The sequence below is a fragment of the Gossypium hirsutum genome, unplaced genomic scaffold (assembly GCF_007990345.1).
Source record: "Gossypium hirsutum isolate 1008001.06 unplaced genomic scaffold, Gossypium_hirsutum_v2.1 scaffold_591, whole genome shotgun sequence".
NCBI classification, from domain to species: domain Eukaryota; kingdom Viridiplantae; phylum Streptophyta; class Magnoliopsida; order Malvales; family Malvaceae; genus Gossypium; species Gossypium hirsutum.
This window is the reverse complement of record NW_024403139.1, coordinates 1-23,877: the sequence shown is the minus strand read 5'-3', so window position 1 is coordinate 23,877 and position 23,877 is coordinate 1. Positions and strand designations below refer to the sequence as shown.

Below are 23,877 nucleotides of genomic sequence, written 5' to 3'. Positions count from 1 at the left end.
GTCAGCCATTCTTCATCGTACTGAACCTCATAAGGTCCTAGATCAGATCAATATCAACAACCTAAAAGATCAGGAAGGCATTTATCGAGTGCACGAAATTTTGTCACTTGACCACCCTCTTCATTTCAACAAGAGCGGTGAATTTGCAGTGCAAGTGAGCTGAAAACCAATACGATGGTCTGAGTTTTTTCGAGCAGCTGAGCAGCAGGTTTGTTTCCAAGAGTTTCCTTGCTGGATCTAGGAAATATGTGTCAACCAACAAGCAACCAGGAACATGGACTCCAACAATCACCTGATAGAATGCCATTATAAGGAGGCCTTCATGGTGGTCCTGCTCAAGGAAAAGCTAATTCATTTCCAGTTCAAAGCTTCGACTCCACCTAAATAAGAATCAATATAAAATATCTGACACTCCGTTGCAGTAATATACAATCACCATTAAAAGAACTCCAGAATAAACATAGAATAGACAAGTAAAAGAACTTCATACCAACCTAAACATAGTTAGGCGCATTGTAAATTCCGGAAAGTCCCATCGATACGGATATTTCAAACTTCCAACCACAGCATACCCAAGAAGTATATATTACTTGCTGCCCATCCCCATAATACCTAAAGTTTACAAATATCAATAGCAGAAGGTAAAATTCAAGGCCTTTTCATAAAGAATCAGATCCCCAAGATAGAACATATGAAGAAAAGGGGGTCACTTACAATTCCCATAAATAATTGGAAGCTTCATTATTTCCACCGTTAAAAATCGTGGGGAACTGGGGCACCTCCTGACCCGAATAGTATTTCCAGAATGATTCATCTCCCTATATTTGGGCCACATTAAGGCTATCCATATCTTTTCCATCCTGACTGCTAAGTTGCAAAAGAAAAAAAATTAAGTTCATATAAAATGGGTAATTGGAAAGTGACAAATTTCGTATAAAAACAACAAATTGGAGAAAGTGAGAGTGTAAGAGAAAGAACCTGGAATCCATAAAAAGGAGGAGGTCAATTTTGATGTTGCGAGTGTTTTCGATGTATTTAATGTGTCGTAACCTTGTCGAGATCTCCATGCATGCACCTTCCACTGCATCTTCATCGTTGAATGGACAAAACTGTGGTAGGGTTGAGAAAAACTAAAACCTTAGGTTTTTTTCTTAATGACTTTATCCTCTAAAGGTGAAACAAAAAACATGACAAAAACACTGAAAATAGAAGTAAAAAGCATATATCTGAAACTAAAACAAAATGAAAAGGGAGACGGCAGGATAACAATAAAAGAGCCATGACGGATGGAAGACAGGAGACAGATACCGAGAGAAAATACTTTAAATTAAAAAATGGAGATGAATGAGACCAAATGAGACAATGTTTCAAAAATTCAATACCAAAGCGGTTTCAACTTATTTATATAGATTTGCACCTGCAAAAGAGATAGAAAGGAATCCATGAATGTATACACACGGCAAGAAAGATACTAACTAAAAACAGTTATTTATGGACAGGAGGAGTACTAATATCCAGAAGCAGTTTTTATCCACGAGACAGTAGGCTATCTGACTGTCACATTAGAAAGAAGACAGGTGAAAAAGTTTAAAGCATTCTAAGTGAGATAAAAGGGAAAGAAAGAAAGACTTTATAAAACTAGAGACTTACAAATGAAAGGCAAACAAAGACAAAGTACAAGTTATGATTCATACTGAAATCATCACGATGAAGCAGAGAAATTCAAAAATCACAAAAACCAGAACGCAGAGAAAACCTAGTGTAGGTCTTTCTGTGCACCCAAACTAGAAAAAATGAGAGGAAGAATTCAAAACAGACAAGAGAGAGAGAGGAGTCGGCGATAAATGGGTGCTATGGATAGAAGAGATAGATTTGAGGATTCAAATTTGAATAATGGGAAGGAAAATGACCTTTGATCGAGGTAGACGCCGGAAGTGTTGATGGCGCGGCAGTGTCTGGGTTGTTACGAAAGGACAAGAAAGGAAGGGAAAGAGAATAAAGAAAACGAAAGAGAGGATTAACAGAGATCAAAGAATGGAAAACAACAGAGAATAAAAGGGGAAATAAATAAAGGAAAATAAATTTAAAGAGCTGGATGAATAGGTGAAGAAATGGGGAAGCTATGAACGGAACAGAGAGAACATAATTTTCTAAATCTCTATGTGACATTTATGGTAATTAATACCTTCTTTAAATTGCTTTTTTTTTTTTTTGAGAAATTAAAGACAAAGAAGGTAAAGAGACTTAAGAAAAAAAATGGGAATCGGATATTCGGATGGGATATACCTAGGCGGGATATACCAATACGGGATAACAACGAACCAGGATATCCCCGGAATGGTATATTCCTGGCCGGAATAAGTATGACAGGTTGGCCGGTCCAGGCAATAAAAATAACTGAACCGGCCACTAAAACCCATAAACCGTAAGCCAAAAATTGAGAACCGGAATAAGAAAAGACAGGATATCCGGGGAATAGCTTATTCGAGTCGGAATATGACAGAGATAAAGCCGGAACAGAATAAGAAAGAAAATTAACAGCCGGTAAAGGAAAAAGACGTTAGAAACAGAATAAGAAAGAAATTAACAGCCGGTAAGGAAAAAGACGTTAGAAAAAATTAAGGGGAAATCGGAGAGAACAAAGGGATCAACTGAAAGACATGTATTTTTTCAATATTTCCGTAAGAGAACAAATTTCGAAATTAAAAACATTTAAGTCTCCTGTTTGGCTTCTGGGAAAATGCAGGATGAACGAATTTGCCAACTCACAGGTGAATCAGGAATTATTTAAAAGAACAAGGACTAATGTCAAGTTTGATACAAATTTCCCTCGATTTTCCTCGATCAGAGAAACCAAACAGAATAAAAAGACATGAATAAAAACAAGATTTTCTAAAGAATCAAATTTATACCTTAAAAGAAAGACTAGCACTACCTCAACTCACTCATTCGGAGAAGCTACGTTGATTCATGAATTCAAACCTTTCTTTTCCTGTTTCGAGAGAGAGAAAGAAGCTAATGACAATGGATCTTGATTTAACAGAGTTTATAATATAACAATATATAATATTTTATTTATTTTCATCGGTAAAATAAAATATTTAGAGGGGTAGAGTAATTGGTTTCGTAAATTTTAGGGGAGGGAACAGGCCTACTGGACGTACATAAAACTAATCAAAAGAGTAGCTAATAAAGGAGAAAGAATGTTAGAAATAAAGGAAAAGTAGGAGAGAATATGGGAATAAGCTGGTCATTTCGCCACACGCCGAGAACAATTTCAGATTAGTGTACTTTTCATTTTATTCAATTCAGTCCCAACCTGCTTTTCTTGATACAAATACATATCTCGTGTCAACTTTTACAAGATGATTTGTGAGGTATGTACATGGTAAAGGGTGTGTCAAATAAGGGAGTATCCTTACTAATCTTGGATACATAATGGGTTTCATTTTAGACCATAAAATTTATTACTGACCAATCAAATAAGCTTCATCTTTCCATCGAGATTAGTGTTATTCAAATGAATTATTTTTTCCAAAATATGTTGAGACCTATATATTGAAACAAGGTGATTTAATTCCTGATCACATACCCATAAATTTTCATTTAGAAGGATGACCATCTTAGAAATATGCAAAGGAAATGAAGACATAAAGAAGAAATGCAGTTCCCTTTTCATGAATGTCAAGACAATGAGAGAACAGTGAAGGATATAACAACCTGTTGCGTAACTATACCCATGTTGCCCAAGCACGCACATAGTTTGGCTTCAAATCTAGTGCCTAAAGTTCCAGACATAGACCAAAGACTAATTCAATAGTGCTAAAAATATGGCCACCACAGGCAAAGGGAAGTTTATCATCAAATAATTTTAAATGGACAATCTCAGTAACAGAGGCTAAACAAATCAAACTGCATATGCAAGATCTGAATGCATTAAAAATGCATTTTGAAAGAGATGATCAAGGGTATATGTAAATTGAGGAAGTGCATAATCAAATCATCTAAATTAACCAATAGCTTCAACAAATCAATAACTAATTACATGAAGCTTAAAAGAAGAGCTAGTTTGTTTTCTAAGGTCCAACTAAGTGCAACATGTTATTTGGAGAATCTTTTTAGCAGCCTAAGGTTACAAAGATGGAGCAAGTAAATAATTCAACCCTATAAGAGAGCTGTATAACACACCAATGGATCACTATACAATCGAAAGATAAGAAAGAAGAGAATAGAGGAAAGATGATGCAACCCATAAGAGTTTGGCACACAGAAGATTGACATGTTGGGTTATCACATGTTTTGCATTTCTTTATGCCATCCTTTCAATTGATTAGCACAAGCCAAGTCCTAGGCACACTTTTTTGTATAGAAGCGAAAAAGCCCCTTGATTCAAGAAGCACAAATTTACATATTCACCTTAATTTACTCAAAAAAGTGCTTTTTTTACATCTGGCACCTCAAATGCTTCAGGCAGTTGCAGCACGCTTGCCAACATTTCCAAAATGTAATGTTAGGAATCTTAAGGAAAATTATATCCTGTCACCGTATGTAAAACTCTAAGTCCAACTATAATCATTGCAGTCATGGAAATCATATGCAAAATATCCCACAGTAACATTAGAGGAAGAGGCTTAAACTGAAACCAAGATTGCAATATCAAGGCCTTGTTCCAAACGACAAAACCAACCAAAAAAACAAAGAATTATACCTAGTGTACTTACATCAGCATAATACAAAGAATTAGCAAGCTCCGGCGGCGCAAGAGTACCATACTTTGGGTGATGACGTACCATCCATACAGATACTTTAAAGCAGCAGTCTGTTCCAATTCTGACTTTTCAGCAGTATTATTTGTTTGACACTCCAAATTTTAATCTCACCTTGATTAAAGGATAAGCATTCACTAACCATTTGTATGACTCACACCAAGAGCAAGAAGTACTTCCAGATTGGTGGGATCGGCCTCCTGAGCACGCATCATTGCTGCAATAGCCTGTACAGAGATATCTAATCAGTGAACTACATTTTTTCTACAAAGTCAAATATATGGACCCCAGTAAAAACCACATAAAGCTGCAGATGCATTAATCAAGAATAACAGAAGTATAAAAAGGTCTAGCATCATCCATGTAAGTCTCAAGATAATGACAAGCAGACATATTAATCATCCAAAACAATTTGCAATAAATGTGAAACATTACACTTCATAGGCTTGATATAGACATAGTTTAAGATGGAACCTTATCCATTCAAATTAATTTCCAATTAAGCCAAAAAGGTTTTGACATGGTTCAAGAATAAATAGAAGCGGATGATAAGTGAAATGTAATGCACAACTAGTTCATGTGACAACAAACGATAATAGGTTAGCTCCAGAACATTAGCAGCCAGGCAAAGACTGCGGCCTTAGATCTGGTACTCTGACTGAAGCCTCAGGCCACTAAGATAAACGTAATACCAATCATATTGCAAACTTCAATGTTTAAACGAAAAATAGCTCCTTCTATCCCTTTCCAGTAGAAGTTTTCATATACAAGAAATGAACATTGCATGGTGCACCAACATGGCTATATCAACCAGCAAATAAACACAAATGTAGCGGTACAAGAAAATAGATCCTTTGTGTTCAAAAGGTTTTCTTGCTTGCTTAATCAATAGGTTGTTCTGTTTCCTAAAATATGATGGTATTCACAGGGCATTAGACAAGATTAAAAATGATTTAGATTTAGGTGGAATAGAAGGTAAATGGTCAACCTTGCCGGGCAAAGAATCATAACCAAAGATGCTGAACAGATGGCTGAACTAGACAAGCAGTCACATCTCTTAATAGACATAGTTTAAGATGGAACCTTATCCATTCAAATTAATTTCAATTAAGCCAAAAAGTTTTGACATGGTTCAAGAATAAATAGAAGCGGATGATAAGTGAAATGTAATGCACAACTAGTTCATGTGACAACAAACGATAATAGGTTAGCTCCAGAACATTAGCAGCCAGGCAAAGACTGCGGCTTAGATCTGGTACTCTGACTGAAGCCTCAGGCCACTAAGATAAACGTAATACCAATCATATTGCAAACTTCAATGTTTAAACGAAAAGAGCATGGAAGCAGCTAAAAACCCTAGGTTTTATTAAACTTCCATTGTTAACTAAATTGGGTTTTGGATATTTGATTATAGTGCTATTAAACTACACTGTGGTCCATGGGTCACTGAATTAAATGTGAATATCCGTTTTAATCTTTAAACCGTGAAAATTACACTTTAGTCATCCAACTATTTGAGATTATATATTTTGTTCACCAGATGACATGGCGTTTCTAATTGGTATATATATCATCTCAATTTGCTTTTAATTCTAAATATTTAACCCTCAACATTTATACACTCTGACTATTTAGTCTTAATTTTAAAATTGCAATAAATTAAAATACTACAAACTATTTCATTTTATATTAATTTTATAATATGAATTAAATAATCTTATAATTGGCATATATATCATGTCATTTGCTTTTATTCTAAAATATTTAACCCTCAACATTTCTACACTATGACAACATTGAAAAAAGAAAATCAACAGCACTCGTATAATGCTAGAGCCAAAACAGAAAAATCAGAAGAAAAAAAATTATTCAGAACCAGCATGCAATGCGACTAGAGCCTATTCACTTAAAGATTACAACTCAATTTCCTTTCATGTAAGGCTAGGTAACACAAATGAATATAATTCTATCCAGTTTACTTGAAAGACGGAGCAAAAGAGATGAATATAAGGCTATTTCAATTATCGTTACTCAGACATAATGAACAACTGAGCTGAGTTTGGATTTCTTTTTAGCCTTAACATAGGGAAATAAATGAAAACTGGAAATGAAACACTAAATGATTAATAATTAAACTTTTAGGGAATCAATGTTGTACATAAAATTTAGAAATATTATCATTATTGATATATTTCCTTCAACTGTGGATTATTCCTATTATTACACTGTAAACAAGATAAGAGTAACATATTTAAAATAGTTAGGAGATAAAATCTTTTAAATATCCTGCAATAAATAAAAAATATCCTGTAACATATTTAAGTGGGAATATTTCCCACTTACAAGCTTTCGACTTTTAGAAGCCAAGGAAGGAAGTTTAAGCCATCTCAACTCTATAACCACACCACACTGTTAACCTTGTCCACCTTACACCCTGCCCTCTAGTTTCCTTGTAAGACCTAAAATTCCCCATTTCTGATGGCCTTTTTTTGTGAGGCTCAAGTTAGATAATGCAGTTTCATTAGAGATTTAGAGAGATGATAGCTCCTGCTTCCGATTCTCATTTAAACATTCAAGGCAAAAGAAAAGAGACAAAACATTGAAGGCAAAACAATTATACACAATCTTAATAAGGCTTGCTAGAGAAAAACAAATCAAATCATTGGAAAAGAAACCAAACTAGTGCAATGGAGGAAACCAAACCAGTGGAAAAATGAGAGGTAATGAACAATTGCCTGCAACTAAATACAAAAATCTTACGATAGATTGGTGATCAAGTTAAAATCTCTCTGTCCAATCAACTATCAACATTATGAAGGGGACCCTTAATTTAAATTGCATAAAACAGATGAAGATAGGTACAAAGATGATCATGCTTTTCATTAGTTTTTAAGGAGAATTACTACCCAACATTAGCAAATAGAACCCAACTATCTGCTGGCCTCAAAATGTAGACAAAGAAACCAGTAGAAAGTTACAACTACACACTTAAATATTAAATATTCGAGATCCATTGTGCCAATTCATATTAAAAAAATTAAAACTTTGAAATTAAAAATGAAAGAAGCATACCAGATCAAATAAAATTTAAATTAATATAAATATCACTGACTCACTGTACAAATACAATGAATATCTAATATTCCAATTAGTACTGCAAGCAAGAAGACAACAAATATTATAAAAACAAAATGAAGCATCAAGTTATTTAAAATCAAATATTAAGAATCACTATCGAACATTAATTACAATACATTACAAAACAAACGTTCGGGTAGAATTCAACAAACCACTTGAAAATCACTATCCAAAACCCTAATTATATAAATAAATAAATAAAAAACAAGTAGAATTCATCAAATACTTCATACTTCAACAACTCGAACTGAATGCAGACTTTACCATTAGCCGGCTGCGCTGAATAAACCCTAGGGGAAAAGGAAAAAATTGTAAAAGCAAAAGCAGAAGAATAAAGGAGTGGGTTTGGTTATATGAGCCACTTGCATGCCAAAAATGCTACTGAGTTATGGTTGAGTAGTAACGGGTTTGCTCTTACTTGAAAAAAGAAAAAGGAATACAAATTTAATTTGCTCTTACTTGAAAGAGATTGACGGGTGGACCGATGGTGACTACTGACTGGTGAACGATGATGGTGTACCGGTGGTGACTGGCTGACTGGTGAACGACGATGGTTGTGGCCGGTGGGTGTTGGATTGGAGAAGGCAAAGTGTAATTATACAATATTTTCTTATATTTCTACTTTAACAATATTCATAAGTTCTGATTGGCAACAATAGTGTAATTATACAGAACCCAACGGGCGAAGAAGAAAATATGAATATTGTTAAAGTAGAAATATAAGACGGAACTGGTTGAAGATGATAAGATACCTATCACTGAAAATGCGAAAAAATCCGGTCCATATATTGTCGATTCCTAACAAAGGTAAAACACCATTTAGTAGGCACACAAACAACATCAGAAAAAAGGAAAATAAGTCTCAGGTCTTGGTTTTCAAGTGGGAATAACATCACTGACATTCAATGCATCTAGGGAGCTATCGATATCAGAGACAAGTTTTGAAGGTGTTCATCCTTCAAGGCTTAACGGAATTCATTGGAAGAAGCTGCATGAGAGAACATTGTAGATATAGTAGTGTGAAGCGAATTAACCAGATTCAGCATCAAGACAGTTTGTCTAAAGGTTCTCTGGCTCTAACATCATATAGATAATGAAAACATTTTAATCATACAAGCTAGTTATGTGAAGCTGGAAGGCATTTAAGCTTCTACCATACAACTCAATCTGGTGTACAATGAGCCCCTGAGAATCAATTTACCTGATGTGGAAAAAAGCTTCGGAACCTGACATAAAACTTCATGCAGACCAAAACTAGCTAAAAGCAATGCAATCGGCCTACAATAAAATGCAAAAATATTCTACCACAAGTCTACCACAATACCCTCGGAATATCCTTTTAACGCATTACAACCTTTGGATCATCTATAACCATCATCAATATATTGAGCTCTAAGATATCTCTATGAGATTTCAGTATTTCCATGACTATATTTCCAAGTTAATCACAGATCTTACTGCTCAGTTAGTCATGAGGACAAAAAAACTGTACCTTACACAAACCAGTTAGGCCATCCTTTGCTTTGGAATAGTTAAGATGTGCGTAGGAGCCCGGGGAGCTATGTCCCTAAAAGCTAAGACCTACAAACAAAAAATAGGCAAACAAACATAATGTTAGTGCAAATGAATGTCAAATAAACTTAAACCTAGCAGAAAAGAATTAACATATTAACCTAAAGAAACAGCAAGAAAATATTCATGTGTACCTGCTCCCAAACAGATCAATAAAACTAGGTCATTCTCACATGCAACTGATGAGGTGAATGCATGATTCATACAGCAAACAATAACATAAATTAACATTCGCAAATAGAAATCAAACTAAGAGGTTAAAAAGCTAAAACTTTCAACCTCAGATTATAGTTTTGCAAACAAAACTATAATCATAGCTGAAGATTTTCATGCTTCTCTAATTAAAACGTTTGATATTTTGTTATCACGTTTCACTTAATGTTGATCAAATATCAGATATCAGCTAGTGTCATTATCTTTGATCGTCACCTATTTAACTGCAAATTGTCTTGCATAATCCATGTAAGTCTCAAGATACTGACAAGCAGACACATTAATCATCCAAAACAATTTGCAATAAATGTGAAACATTTCACTTCATAGGCTCGATATAGACATAGTTTAAGATGGAACCTTATCCATTCAAATTAATTTTATTAAGCCAAAAAGGATTTGACATGGTTCAAGAATAAATAGAAGCGGATGATAAGTGAAATGTAATGCACTACTAGTTCATGTGACAACAAATGATAATAGGTTAGATCCAGAACATTAGCAGCCAGGCAAAGACTGCAGCCTTAGATCTGGTACTCTGACTGAAGCCTCAGGACTAAGATAACCATGATATCAATCATATTGCAAACTTCAATGTTTAAACAAAAAATAGCTCCTTCTATCCCTTTCCAATAAAAGTTTTCATATATAAGAAATGAACATTGCATGGTACACCAAAGTGGCTATATCAAGCCAGCAAATACAACACAAGATGTAGCGGTACAAGAAAACAGATCCTTTGTGTTGAAAGGTTTTCTTGCTTGCTAAATCAATAGGTTGTTCTCTTTCCTAAAATATGATAGTATTCACAGGGCATTAGACATGACTCAAAATTATTTAGATTCAGGAGGAATAGAAAGGAAAATGGTCAACCTTGCCAGGCAAAGAATCATGTTGAGTATTTGTTTGTTATGGTTGAGTATATTAAGATGGTTATATGTAGCTAACTTTGAGTATTTATTGACATGGAAATGGTTAATATGTGTATGAGTGTGAATGTGTTGATTTGTTGAATGGATGAAAAGAAATAGGTATGTTTAAGCTAGTATAAAGTTGGATAATTTCAACAATCATGGATGAAAAGGAATCAGTATGTTTAAGCTTGGGGAATCCGTGATGCATTGTACAATAATCGACATTGCGAACAAACCACATTATTTGAAAACCAAAATACAATTCCTACTGCTTTGACAGTCAATATTATACGATATCGAATAAAAGAAATATGGGTATTAGCTTAAACTGGCATCTAATCCTGTTTAACCCGTACATTTAACAGAATTTAAGCCATGGGAGAGTGCATAAGAACATTAAAATTGAAAAGAAAAGATATTGGGATAAAAACATTACCGTGCAATACGATGAAGGGAATAGCGTGTCTATTTGGGATGAATCAATGTAATAGAGAATATGAATAATAAAGTAGTTGACTATAAAAGAGAGGCCATGGCTGGTGAAATCTTGCAGAACCAGAATTTCTTTCTTTCCCAAAGCATCCAACAAGAACAACCACACCGACATCCATAGATTTGAAAAGACGAACCGAAACAATATTTCCTAGGGCTAAAAACCCAAAATCTATGGATGAAGCAAGTGATTTCAATATCACAATAATAAAATAAATAAATAAATAACAGAAACGATTGAGAAGGAAGAGATCAACACGAAAGAGATCAACAAAACAACCAGAATGAGATCAACAGATTTGAAAGACATAAAGAAACAGTGATGTCTAAACCTGAAAACTAAAAACCATGAACCAACTCAAATATAAGTAAAAAAACATAGTTCTAAAACTAAAAATAGAAATGAAAAATAGACAAAAGAAAGACAAATGAAAACGCAAACACAACCTGAAATCAGTCTCCGAAAAAGCAACAAAAAAGAAACAGACAGACCCACAGCAAGATTTCAAACAAAGAGTGAAACACTGTGTTCTACACCAGAAAGCTTAGGGATTATCCCTCACGAAAGTAGACAATAAAACAACCAAAAAGAAACAGACAGACCCACATCGATAGATTTCAAACAAAGAGCGAAAACAGGGGATTTCAATATCACCAAAAGAAAAAAAGAAACGGCATACAAAATCTTTGGGTTTCTCCCTCTCGCAAAAAAGAATGAGAGGAATTATTGAAATGAGACCGAGAGAGAGAGATAATGGGAAGGAAGCGGGATATGAAAAGGCAGCTTTCTCCTATCCGTTACTGCCCAAAAAGCGTAGATTTTTCTAAATCGCCATGTGGCAATGTAACATTTATGGTAATTAATACCGAAACCGCGATATCCGCAGGGTGGGATATACCTCAGCCGGACTATCCTAAGTCGGGATATACCTAAGCCGGGATATCCTCAGAATGGGATATCCCGACGTGGAATAAGTACGACAAGTTGACCGGTCCAATCGTGAAAAATTACCAGAACCGGCATCTAAATCAGAAAAACCGGCACTTGCAACTCTGAACCGGGATGGGATATCAGAGGGATATCCCCGGAATTGATTATTCTAAGAGGGGAAATGAGAGGGATATCCCTGGAATAGATTATTCCAAGGTGGGATATGAGCGGTATTTACCTGGAATAGAAAAGAGAATGATTTCATTTATTTTCTATTAATCATTTAGTGCTTTATGGTAGATGCGTATTAGAAACATATCTTCGCTATAAAACCTCATTAATGGGATTCAATCATTCAAAGATTTGCAAGAAAATGTCGTTAAATACAAAGGGAAACTAACAATCAAAAAATAAAATAAAATAAAATACATAACAGGCAATATAAAATCTAATTAATGGGATTCAATTACAAAATGTCGTTAAATACAAAGGGAAACAAACAATCAGAAAAAATAAAATAAAACACATTACAGGCAATAAACTATCAAAAAAATGAAATCGAAAGATTTAAAAAGACAAATATAAGAAGTCTTTCATAAGGTTGAACACCGAAACGTATAGTAAAACACAAAAAAAAAAATAAGAAGCATAAATCTGAAAACTAAAACAGAGATGAAAACCACAATGCCTGCAGAAATAAAAGATAAATATAAATCTGAAACTTAAAAAGACGTGAAAAAGGAAAATTGGTAGAAGTGAAAATCATACCTGAAATCACAATCCTATGAAGAAGGGGATTCCAAAATCCTGGTGTAGCAAGTATGTTATTTTGGCATGCGCATACACAAAAGTTAGAAAAGAAATGTTGGGAAAAAAAAATGGAAATAGACACAGATAGAAAGGGACGACAAGAAAACAAAATAATAATAATAACAAAAGATAAAAATCAGAACCAAGGGAAACAGTGTACTCTGCTAAGCAGAAATTACAAAAATATTATACAGATTCTTCCTGAATCTTGGGAGCAATGAAACTAGTGTCATGTTATTTGGAAAAGGCGCTATAATAACAAAAATATAAATGATAAGATGAAATCTAAGCGTGACTTAGGCCCAAAAAGACCAAACCCCAAAAATTATTCTGCTAAGCAAAAACAAGAAAAGAAGCACATATCAACTAAAAACAAAAGAAAAGTATTCTGCTCAGCAGATATTACAAAAACTACCCTGCTAAGCAAAAACAAGAAAAGGTATGTCGTCCAGCTATGCTAGTATCATCAGCATGGCCCTCATAACCTTTTGTCTTTTCTTTTTGTTTCCTTTGTTCAAAGTATTGCCTTTGCCTTGACAATAACAAGAGAAAGGAAAGCATCAAGGAGGAAATAATTTCCACAAAAGTAGGTGGCAGTTTATTGGATTTTATGTTACTAGTGAAATGTTGGGGGAGAGATGCATGGGAGTAGAAATTAACTTATAGCAAGTAGTGCGCTTGGTTGGGTTGGGATGGGATGGTGGCACAAAAATACCAGATGTTCATGTAAATAGTTATAAAAGTACTAACCTAGGGAGCAAAATTGTGAAGAGTGTAGCAAGCAACAAGTAAAAACCTCTGAGTGAATGAGTGAGTCTAGTCAAAAAGTGAAATTCAGATTAGGTCACGCTTACAATCGTGACTTTCCATCTTGATCCCCCATCCACTGCAGCATTGCTCGCGCCCTCTCTACAAACACTTGAAAATCTTGAATACAACGCAGCAGAATAGCTGAGATCCAGAGAGCAAATAAGCCTACACTTTTGATTAAGCTCTAAAAACCTAAGATAGATTTTCAATCAAATTAATGAAGGAATGCAAACACTGACTTGAGAGTAAGACATAACTAATTGATCTAGAAAGAGCAGGAGACGTAATCCGTTGTTAGTACAGAGAGAAAAGAACATTAATAAACTTTGGTATGTATAAATCAATCAATTGTTTGTTCGTTCAATGTAAAAATGAAGGATCTTATTATTCTTACCAGATATGATAGTGTTAGCAATAATGATAGTGGTAGTAAATGAGAAATTGGCTGTCAGTTAGTTTGAAAATCTGGCAACTAAGTGGCAGTAACAGAGTCAGAGATTGTGGGAAGGAAGAGAATGAAATCCATCCAAGGCAAGGCCGCTGAGCTGCGGAAATCAAATGCGACGGATTGGAACCGGAAGGATGAAGGTTCCAAAAGCTTTTTACTCAATTCAAATGCCGAATGAGAGAGTTGTGGGGGTGAGCGAGTCGGTTATTTGTATGTAACCAACTTAACTGACATTAACCTCGGATAACCAACCTGCCTTGGAGTGCCATATCCAGCCGAACTGAACCAACTTAACTTCGGTTGGTTCGGTCAGGTAACCAACTTTTTTTCAGGATATGGCATTTTTTTTACTGTACAATGTGGATTTTTATAGCAAATAAAAATTAGCTACTGGGAACCAAATATTTGGATATAAATTTTTAATTACAATACAATTCAATTACCAAGTTCATTGCTCTAATATTTATGTCAAAAATGAAATGCTGGAAGGTTTTGAGGAAAAATTCACCCAAGAACTCAATAACAAGTTGAGGACGCCAAGAACTTAAGGACCATAACAGAACAAATAGGAAGTTGTATGTATATATAGCATCATCTGTGTCCGCAAATGGCTGAAATTGTTACAATTAGAGTCGAGCCTTTTTTTTTCCTTTTTTTTTTTTTTTTTGGTGCCCGTCACCTTACAGAAAAGCACACCTACATGCAGCAAGCATAAGGGAGATAAAATAATCTGGCCTAAAGAGGATTTGAGGCACTATTATTGTCTGAATGAGTCGGGAGTAATTTTCAAATATGAATGATAATTTAATTTAATTCAATAAAGATTTGGAAACTTTTGTTCAACATCAAAAAGTTTCACAAAATAAAACCAGACTACGACAAAATTTATGGGCAAAAGTAGAGATAATATTGTTACTAAACAGACACAAGAAAAATAGCTAAAATACAATATTACACAAGCACAAAAGCATATCAAAATCAATATAACACCACTTATTTTTAAAATGTCAAAACTTATAATAAATACATGACACCTTAACATGATTATGACACAGAAAACAAATGAACAAGCCTTGGATACACAAATTGCAAATTCTAACACTAAATTATTTCATCGGACATCTTTGAGCCTTATGTTTTTTCCATTACACACCTTACAAGTGTTTTAGTGATTGCAATAAGTTGATGGATTGAAATAACTTGGTGATGAGCTTTTTAATTCTAGATCAATGACATAATCTCTGTTCATTGGGAAGGTCATCTATTTTGACTCAAGGAAGGAGGGGTATATGCAATTTAACTCTAAAGACAATCTCTTCCAACAAGGATGAATAATGGATATTGCTTTAAGGTTCTATTAGGGTTTTTCGTTGTACGGATATATTTAGAAGCTCAATTTATCTCATGGATTTATGGTCTATACCTATAATCACTTGCATATCAAGTTTTAAGCCTTTCCTCAGTATTGACGCTCTTTCAGTTCCCCACCTTCTTATAACCACTAATACTCTCTTAGTCTCTACCACCAGAATTTCTCAATACAATTTCCATTTACTTTGACTCCCATTTTCCGTCTCTTTCTTTTCCTTATAGAGCATCAAGAGTGAGCAAGACGCAAAAGGCAAATCAAATTGACAAAACTTGAGCAGCAATCTTTTAACAATTCTCCATACTTTTTTCCAAATTAATACCCAGCCATAATTGTAGTTTCCTCTATGAAAGGGGCATAAATGTTTACTGCTCAGTTAGTCATGAGGAAAAAAAAACTGTACCTTAGACAAACCAGTTAGGCCATCCTTTGGTTTTGGAATAATTAAAATGTGCATAGGAGCCTGGGGAGCTATGTCCCTAAAAGCTAAGACCTACAAACAACAAAAAGGTAAACAAACATAATGTTAGCACAAATTAATGTCAAATAAACTTAAACTAGCAGAAAAGAATTTACATATTAACCTAAAGAAACAGCAAGAATATATTCGTGTGAACCTGTCCCCAAACAGATAAATAAAACGAGGTCATTCTCGCATGCAACTGACAAGGTGAATGCATGATTCATACAGAAAACAATAACACAAATTAACATTCGCGAATACAAATCGAACAAAGATGTTAAAAAGTAAAACTTACAACTTCAGATTATAGTTTTGCATGCATAAACTATAATCATAGCTGAAGATTTTCATGTTTCTCTAATTAAAATGTTTGATATTTTGTTATCAAGTTTCACTTAATGTTAATCAAATATCAGATACCAGCTAGTGTTAACAGCATTTCAGGCACTATAATAAGTTGTTCATCGAAATGAATTATTTAAATTTCAGATCATAAATACATATTAAAAGCGTAGTAAACTTAAAGCAGAATTGAGTCATTGACAACCCTGTATTATAGCCTACAGCTTAAGCAGCTAACAACTAACAGGCAATACGCATAACCTAGTGGTAACCACGTTAATCCTCCAAAAAGGAGATCCCTATTTCTAATTCCCTCTTCCCTAACTGTAGTCAAAATCTAAGCTATTCAACCATGGATATTTGACTAGCAAGAAAGAATACTGAGACACTAAACTTGCTGGTAGTTTGATGGAAATCAACCATCTGCAGCAGAAGTCAAATAATCATGAACATAAATATTTATCGAGATCTTTGTATCTAGAATCAAATGAGCTCACCATCATCATCAGCCACTTACCCCACTTTTCCATTCCAATACCTTCTCTGTTGCACTAAAGGTCTTGAAACTCCTCCAAGCAACTACCGGTGCCCGTATCTGATACTGCTCATTAAGATACAAAATAAATAGATTTTTCTAGAAACAGTATCTATCATTTTATCCAAAATTCTGCCACAACAATTTATTTACAGTCTACAGATTTACCTTGCATGACCTAATCATTTTTAAAAGCTTATTTATGCTTTTGATGAACTCATTTGAAAGAAAACCAGCCAAAACCATACCATTTCAACTTCAAAATGGCATGATTTCAATGCATATTTTCCAATTTAGAAATTACTTCCTATTTTTCCAAAAGATCGCGTCACAAAAATCAAAGTAAATAATTCTAATTATAGTTAGGCAAAAATTAAAGGAAGAATGAAAAGTACTCACTTGAAACTCGAATGATTGGAGGAGAACTCTTGACAACAACTGATAATCGGCAAAGATCTTCGGATAAACGACATCTTTTAACAGCAGAAGAAATTAACTGAGAATACAAAAAACGAAAGGAAATTAAAGAAAAAAAAGGAGATTAGAGTGGATTAACATATTATTATTATCTGGTTTTTTCCAAACCTAAGATTGCTTTAAGGTATCTATTATTTGGTTCGTAAAAGTATATTGTGAAAATTTTTTGGACTGAACACCATTGAAAATCACATAATCCAGTTTAGGTAGGTAAAAATTAAAAAAATTAAAAAATTTCAGACGAACTGAAACATCAATGAAAACCTCAATTGTTTAAGCACCCAACCAGCATAACCCAGAATTCAGAAGAAAAGAGAAAATAAATTACAGCAAATCTAGAAATTAAAGAAAAACACAAAAATAAAAAGCCAATAAGAAAAAAAAGAAAAAAAGGAAGACATGAAGCAGAACTGTCTTACCTGAGACAATGTCGATTGAGACTGAGAAAAGACTAATATTTTCTTCAATCTCAGGAGCAGCTAAAATAGAAGAACACGGAAAGAAAATACGGGAGATGATATAACCATGAAAAATGGTGCCGCTTCACTCAAAGGTAAAAGACCTTTTGTGGCGTTTTTAACGCAAACAACCCTCGACCCCGAAGCCCCAAACCCCCAACCTTCAAACGCCAAACCCAAGGAACCAACAGGAAAAACGATGTCACCTTAAGAAATTTTAATGGATTTAGCTCAATCAACCTATATGAGGCAAATTTATAGCATTATGTATGATATGCACAGCTGCTCAAAACATTAGGCGCATTCTATGTTCTACCTTGATTGAAAGCAAATGATCAATTATCTATCCTATTAAGCTATATGAGAAAGCATCAGCACCATATTAAACACGAGACTAATGTCTTTCCGCTCCTCAATTTCAATGTTTTACAATGCTCCTTCCCTGAATTTCATGGATTCTCCGTATCACTAGGCAAAGCACCTTGTCGACAATTTCTGAGTTCAGTGGCAAGTTGGCCCATTTGGTTTGCTAGGTTTTTCAATGTGGCTACTTGGGTTTGGATTAAGGCATCATTACAATGCAACAAAACTGAGTGGGACAAGGTAAATAGAAAACTATTTACCTTTTCGAGGCAATGAAGCAGGAGTATCCCTGAAGTCTTATGCATTATCAAGAACATAAGGAAGATCTAGCAATGGTGGTGGCCGTAGGGTGTTGGAGTGGAGAAGGCAAAGTTATTTTGTTAGGGTTAGGGATTTAGAAATTAGCCGCTAGAAATTGGGGGCAGTGACTTGAAGAGGAAAAGGAAACTAAGGGTATTTAATTAGGCATTTGATTTGGTGCCGGGCCGGCTACGACCCATAAATTTTTATCATATTTAAATAGGCCAGAAAAATGATTTGGACAAAAAATGAGGTCCATTTAAATGACAAAAAAATTATTTTTTAATATTATTTTTTGTTATTTTTTCCTTATTTTATTACTATTTTATTATTATTATGTTGCTACTATTTTATTGTAATTGTTTGGATATGGTATAAAACTTATTTTTTTAATAATTTTGTTATTATTTTAAAGAAATTTGTTAATTTTGTTATTATTTTAGAGATATTTACTTATTAAGTTACATCTATCTTAGTTTATTTAAGTATACATATTTTTAAAATTTATTTTTAATTTTTGAAAAATATTTTAATATTTTTAGTATTTTTAATATATTATATATATTTTTAAATTATATAAAAATAATATAAAAAATTAACAAGGGCAGTCTACGTCGGGCCTAAGTTTTAACATTTTTATTCGAGTCTAGCTTGAATAAAATTTTAGGTTCATTTTTTAACCCGGGCCAAACTTAGGCTTAGTAAACAAGTCTAAACTTGTAGTCGGGCCCAGCCCGACCTGACCATGCTCACCTCTATTAATAGTATATGTTTTTATTAGTACATTTTACTATTTCTATAATAAATAAATTTAAATAATTAAAAAAAGCATTAAAGTGATAAAAGAAATTAACTTTCTATAGTTTTATCATTGTAGGTTTGTTGAAAAATATATTAATATTATATTTAATATTTAAATTTTATTAAATCTTTTTTGTAATATGATACTTAAAATTTTAAAAATTCGATTTTGATTTTAAATTTAAATTTTTGATATTTTAAAACATACTCGCGTGTAATTTATTTTTAAAAATTTTATTACATTAAATAGACCTAAAATTTATTTTCTTTCTTTGTTTTTAAACCGTTTGTCATGCATTATTCCTTAACTTTATTATTAACTTTAAAAACTAAATAATCATATTTTTTCTTCTAACTAAAATATTTCTTAAACAAAATACAATATTAAACTCTCTCAGCCAAAGGAAAATTGAGTCTGTTTTTTCAGGTTTTTATTTTTCTTTGGGCCTTTTTTATTTTTGGGTTTGTCTTTTAATTCTGATGATTTAACGTGTTTTTGCATTTTAATAATAGCCCAATACTTTTCCTAAAAAACAACCCTAAACCGCCTGTGGGATATCCTTCTAATGAGATGTTCTTCCACCAGAATATCCCTTTTAGAGAGAATCACCAGGCGGAATACTCCTGAAATGGGATATCACCATTTTCAGTCAAACATACCGACCCTTAATCGAACTTAATATTCAAACCTAAGGTGCGCTTCAATCGGCAATCCCACCCGTCCTTGCCACTCTCCATTCAATACATGACAAAATGCCGCATATGAGAATAAACAAATAAAACCCCTCAGAGTAACATACAAGTATATTCAGAATACCTGACTTGACCACGGTCGCATTTGATCATAACCAAGAACAAATCTCCAGTTTCGTGCATCTCGAGATGCAACGCAAAATACACGGTTAAATTTCGAAGCTAAACATCTTTACTCAGCCTTTACGGGAGCGTTGCTTTCTTATCTGTCATTTGGGTTTTCCTCAAATCTGCACTTTTTGGTGCCCATGTTGTTGGGTTATGTTGCAATGGTTCTTTATCGTCCCAAGTGTTGGATTATCACTTTTTTCTTGGGTTTCGGTTTTTTGATTGGCTGGTAAGTCTTTCATTGGTTTTTGTTAAGAAACTTTTCGTGGGAAAACTTTATCTTAAGATTGTTATATTCTGTCCTGTTTACATGCTTGACATTGAAAAAGATCAGCATTTTGATTTATGCTTTTGGGTTTGTAATTCTAGAAATTGAATTATTTCTATTTTTATCTTTAGGAAAAGGTTGTAGAGGGGAAAAAAACCTGATGGTCATGCCTGCTGGGTTTTCATGCTAAATTGACTGGCAAAATTATATGTTTGTCTTCTTGAATACTTTAGTAAATGCATATACACTTTTCATTCTTTTTAATGTATATGGTTGTTGATGATGCTGGTGAAAATTTGTGGGAAGAATATTGCTTATGCAACACTTGATTGATATTAGATTATCTATTGAAGTTTCTTTGAAAATCCTTTTAATGCATGCGCTATAAACTCAGTCTCTGTAAATAGTACTTATTTTAGAATCTTGACTATTCCTTTTTTATATGTTTGTAGCCATGTATATTACATGAGCGGGGATGCATGGAAGCAAGGAGGTATCGATGCCACTGGTAAGCATGTTAGAGTTTCTCCTTCATATTGCTGTATTGAGCATTGATGAATCTTCAACCCTTTGTTTATTGCAATTAGTTCATCGTGATACCAAGTTGGGATAGCTCCTAAGGATAATGTTAGAAAAAACCATTTGCATTGCTTTGGCTGCATTGGACTAGGACACATCAAAAGATGCACCTGCTAGAAGAATGGAGTAAACAGATGACTTGCAGATAAAAGGTTGAAGGGGCACCAAAAAGGGACCTGGTTTGAGGTGATAACAAATTCTATGAATCTATTAGATTTTGAAGAGAGGATGGCGGCTGATAGGAATGATTGGAGGAAGAGGATTCATGTACCTTATGTAAATGTCTGTAGGTTTTTGTTCTTGTAGCTGACACTTTGTTTGGACTGTAATGCCTAATAAGTTCCTGCTTTGACATTTAATTCACATTGTTGAAAATGCATCTATGTACGTTATTATTTAAGGTTTCCCATGGTTTTATTATCAGTTTTCTAGGGATTTCTTTTGTACTTTATACATGTTAGATAATTGTGGGGCACCTTCTTCTGATATTTAGGTGCGTTGATGGTCTTGACACTGAAAGTCATTTCATGTGCAATGAACTACAATGATGGATTGTTGAAAGAGGAAGACTTACGTGAGGCTCAGAAAAAAATCGGTTAATTAAGCTACCTTCTTTGATTGAATACTTTGGGTACTGCCTGTGCTGTGGCAGTCACTTTGCTGGTCCAGTTTACGAGATGAAGAACTACCTTGACTGGACTGAAGGGAAGGGGTTAAGTTTGTTATGTTGCTTGTATTTCTGCATGCCTTTTCTACTCTGAAGATACCAGGATGCAACTTTGGTGATCTTTCTTCTTATTCTTGCCCTCCTCCGCTTTTAAAGATTTGGGCTCATTCAGATAAAGGACCATCACCATCTCCATATGTAGCAACCCTGCGAGTGCTTGTCCAAGCTGCTTTTTGTATGGCGATGTTTCTTTACCTTTCACCATCTCGCCCCTTGTCCTGGTTTACTGATCCTGCATACCAAGAATGGGGATTCTGGAGGAAGTTGAGTTACCAATATATGTCTGGTTTTACAATGCGGTGGAAATATTATTTCATCTGGTCAATTTCAGAGGCTGCTATGGTTATATCTGGCCTGGGTTTCAGTGGATGGACTGAATCTTCACCACCAAAACCAAAATGGGATCGAGCAAAGGTTGTTGATATCCTAGGATTTGAGTTAGCAAAGAGTTCGGTGCTGTTACCACTTGTCTTGAACATACAAGTTAGCACCTGGCTTCGTCATTGTGAGTGTTTCTAGCTGCTATTCATTTCTGTGTTTTGTTGGTCAGTTTTGCTTAAATATGCTGTTGGTGTATATTGTACATGTAAATATAATGCTTAACAATATGAACAACTTTTGGAATTGGTTTCTGATTTCATTAAGGTTGATCCTCTGGCTTTTATTATTATTATTATTATTCTTGATGGCTAGATGCTGTCCGGTGGTAGGTATATGTCCCCCAATTGTCTAAATCTCCATCAAATGTTAAATTTTGTGTGATGAGTCAAAGCATGGAAGAAAAGGATAAATTAGTTAATCAATAAGTTTTTTTATATATATATTTTTGGATATAACTTTTTATACGTTTGATTACAATATTTTATGGCTTTTAGCTTTGAAAGTAACAGCAGTTATTTTAGGAGAAGAAGCCTGGTTTTTTCCAGCTACTGGCCACACAGACCGCTAGTGCTGTTTGGCATGTGAGTCATTTGCTACACTACCGAAAAATCTTTGTGATGTTCTTATATTTGTCTTCCTTTTGTAAAAGGCAATTCTAAAAATATGATAGTAGAATTCACTCAAAAATTTCCTGGTGCTAACCTTTTGTTCTTGCCTTCTCTGATTTGTTTTAGGGACTGTATCCTGGGTACATCATACTCTTTGTTCAGTCAGCTTTGATGATTGCTGGTTCAAGAGGTATTGATTCGTGCATCGTTATTGTTATTCCAATCATTGTATTATTACATTTATTTGCTCACCTCTCACATTTTCTTTCTGAGCAGTTATTTACCAATGGGAAAAAGCTATACCCACAAATATGGCTCTTGTGAAGAAAGCATTTGCCGTGATGAACTTTGCTTACACAGTTTTGGTTCTGAACTACTCCTGTGTTGGCTTTATGGTTACTCCCTCTCTTTAGTAAAGTTAAACCATTAATTTTTTGAAATTTATCATCTTTGGGTGATAATATGCTCACCCAATCAAGCTATTAATTGGTTGGCCATGTCACTGGACAGATGGTGTGGGATGATCAAGATAATATTATTTCCGTAACTTAGCTTTTAATATACTTCCCTTGTTGTATCGTACAGCTATTAAGCAAGCACGAGACACTTGCATCATATGGGAGTGTGTAGTATATTGGAACCATGATTCCGATAGCATTGATTATCTTGGGCTACATAATACCTGCAAAACCTGCCAGTTTTAAAGCTCGTAAAGAGCAGTGAGTACTGAGTAGGCCAAAGCCAATTTTCTTCTTTTTGGAGTTAGATTTGTATCGTTTGCTTTGACCACTGAAATTTTCGGGTTGGGTTAAATATAAAATATAAATATATTTAAAATGTTTTTTTAACTAAAGAATATAACACATAATATAATCCAAATGAAAATATAAATTCCCCACCCCAGCCAAAATGACAGTTTCAACAGCATTTTTTTTCCATTTTCATCTCAAGCGGTGACGCCTCTGTTAGTTCTCCCCAACCACCCAACCTTTGTTCATCGCACTGACTCACACCTTATAGCCTCCCTCATTTTACAAGCCACGGCACCTCCTCCTCACCATTCGACCTCCCTCTTTCAGATTCACTAAGGTATTTCTTGATTTAGGATTGAAGCTCATTGACTTTTGTGGTTATTGATTGTTATTTGCATTCTTTGTGATTGATTACCACTTAATTTTTGTTGGTAACCTTTTTTAAAAAAGTTTTCAAAGCTTTCATGGAGTACTTCTCTGTTTTTTTTTTTAACTTATG

General features: G+C 34.2%; 2 protein-coding genes across 25 annotated transcripts; one reads left to right on the top strand and one right to left on the bottom strand.

The window, feature by feature from the left end:
* Positions 1-9,396: 9,396 nt before the first annotated feature.
* On the bottom strand, positions 9,397-18,556 carry LOC107904713 (type 2 DNA topoisomerase 6 subunit B-like). 24 transcript variants are annotated; one of them, XR_005924582.1, is made up of 7 exons: positions 17,700-18,555; positions 17,203-17,299; positions 16,786-16,869; positions 15,867-15,956; positions 13,691-13,787; positions 12,795-12,833; positions 9,414-9,485 (listed from the first exon to the last, which is right to left on the bottom strand). XR_005924582.1 is itself a non-coding variant. In XM_041110497.1 (4 exons), the coding sequence occupies exons 1-4, from the start codon at positions 18,416-18,418 to the stop codon at positions 16,820-16,822; spliced, it is 264 nt and encodes an 87-aa protein (XP_040966431.1). In that variant the 5' UTR covers positions 18,419-18,555; the 3' UTR covers positions 16,087-16,819. The 24 variants fall into 24 exon arrangements, 1 of the variants encoding a protein (XP_040966431.1); XR_005924579.1 differs by lacking the exon at positions 9,414-9,485 and adding an exon at positions 9,784-11,267; XR_005924566.1 differs by lacking the exon at positions 9,414-9,485 and adding an exon at positions 12,457-12,714.
* A 1,494-nt stretch (positions 18,557-20,050) lies between these two features.
* On the top strand, positions 20,051-23,371 carry LOC107902543 (lysophospholipid acyltransferase 1; the record flags this gene model as incomplete). The annotated part of the gene is given in 8 exon segments (XM_041110496.1): positions 20,051-20,292; positions 20,784-20,839; positions 21,404-21,499; positions 21,502-21,627; positions 21,750-22,171; positions 22,543-22,599; positions 22,753-22,816; positions 22,903-23,371. Coding segments are annotated over 8 exon segments (1,200 nt in total), but the record flags the coding sequence as incomplete, so codon positions are not given.
* Positions 23,372-23,877: the final 506 nt, after the last annotated feature.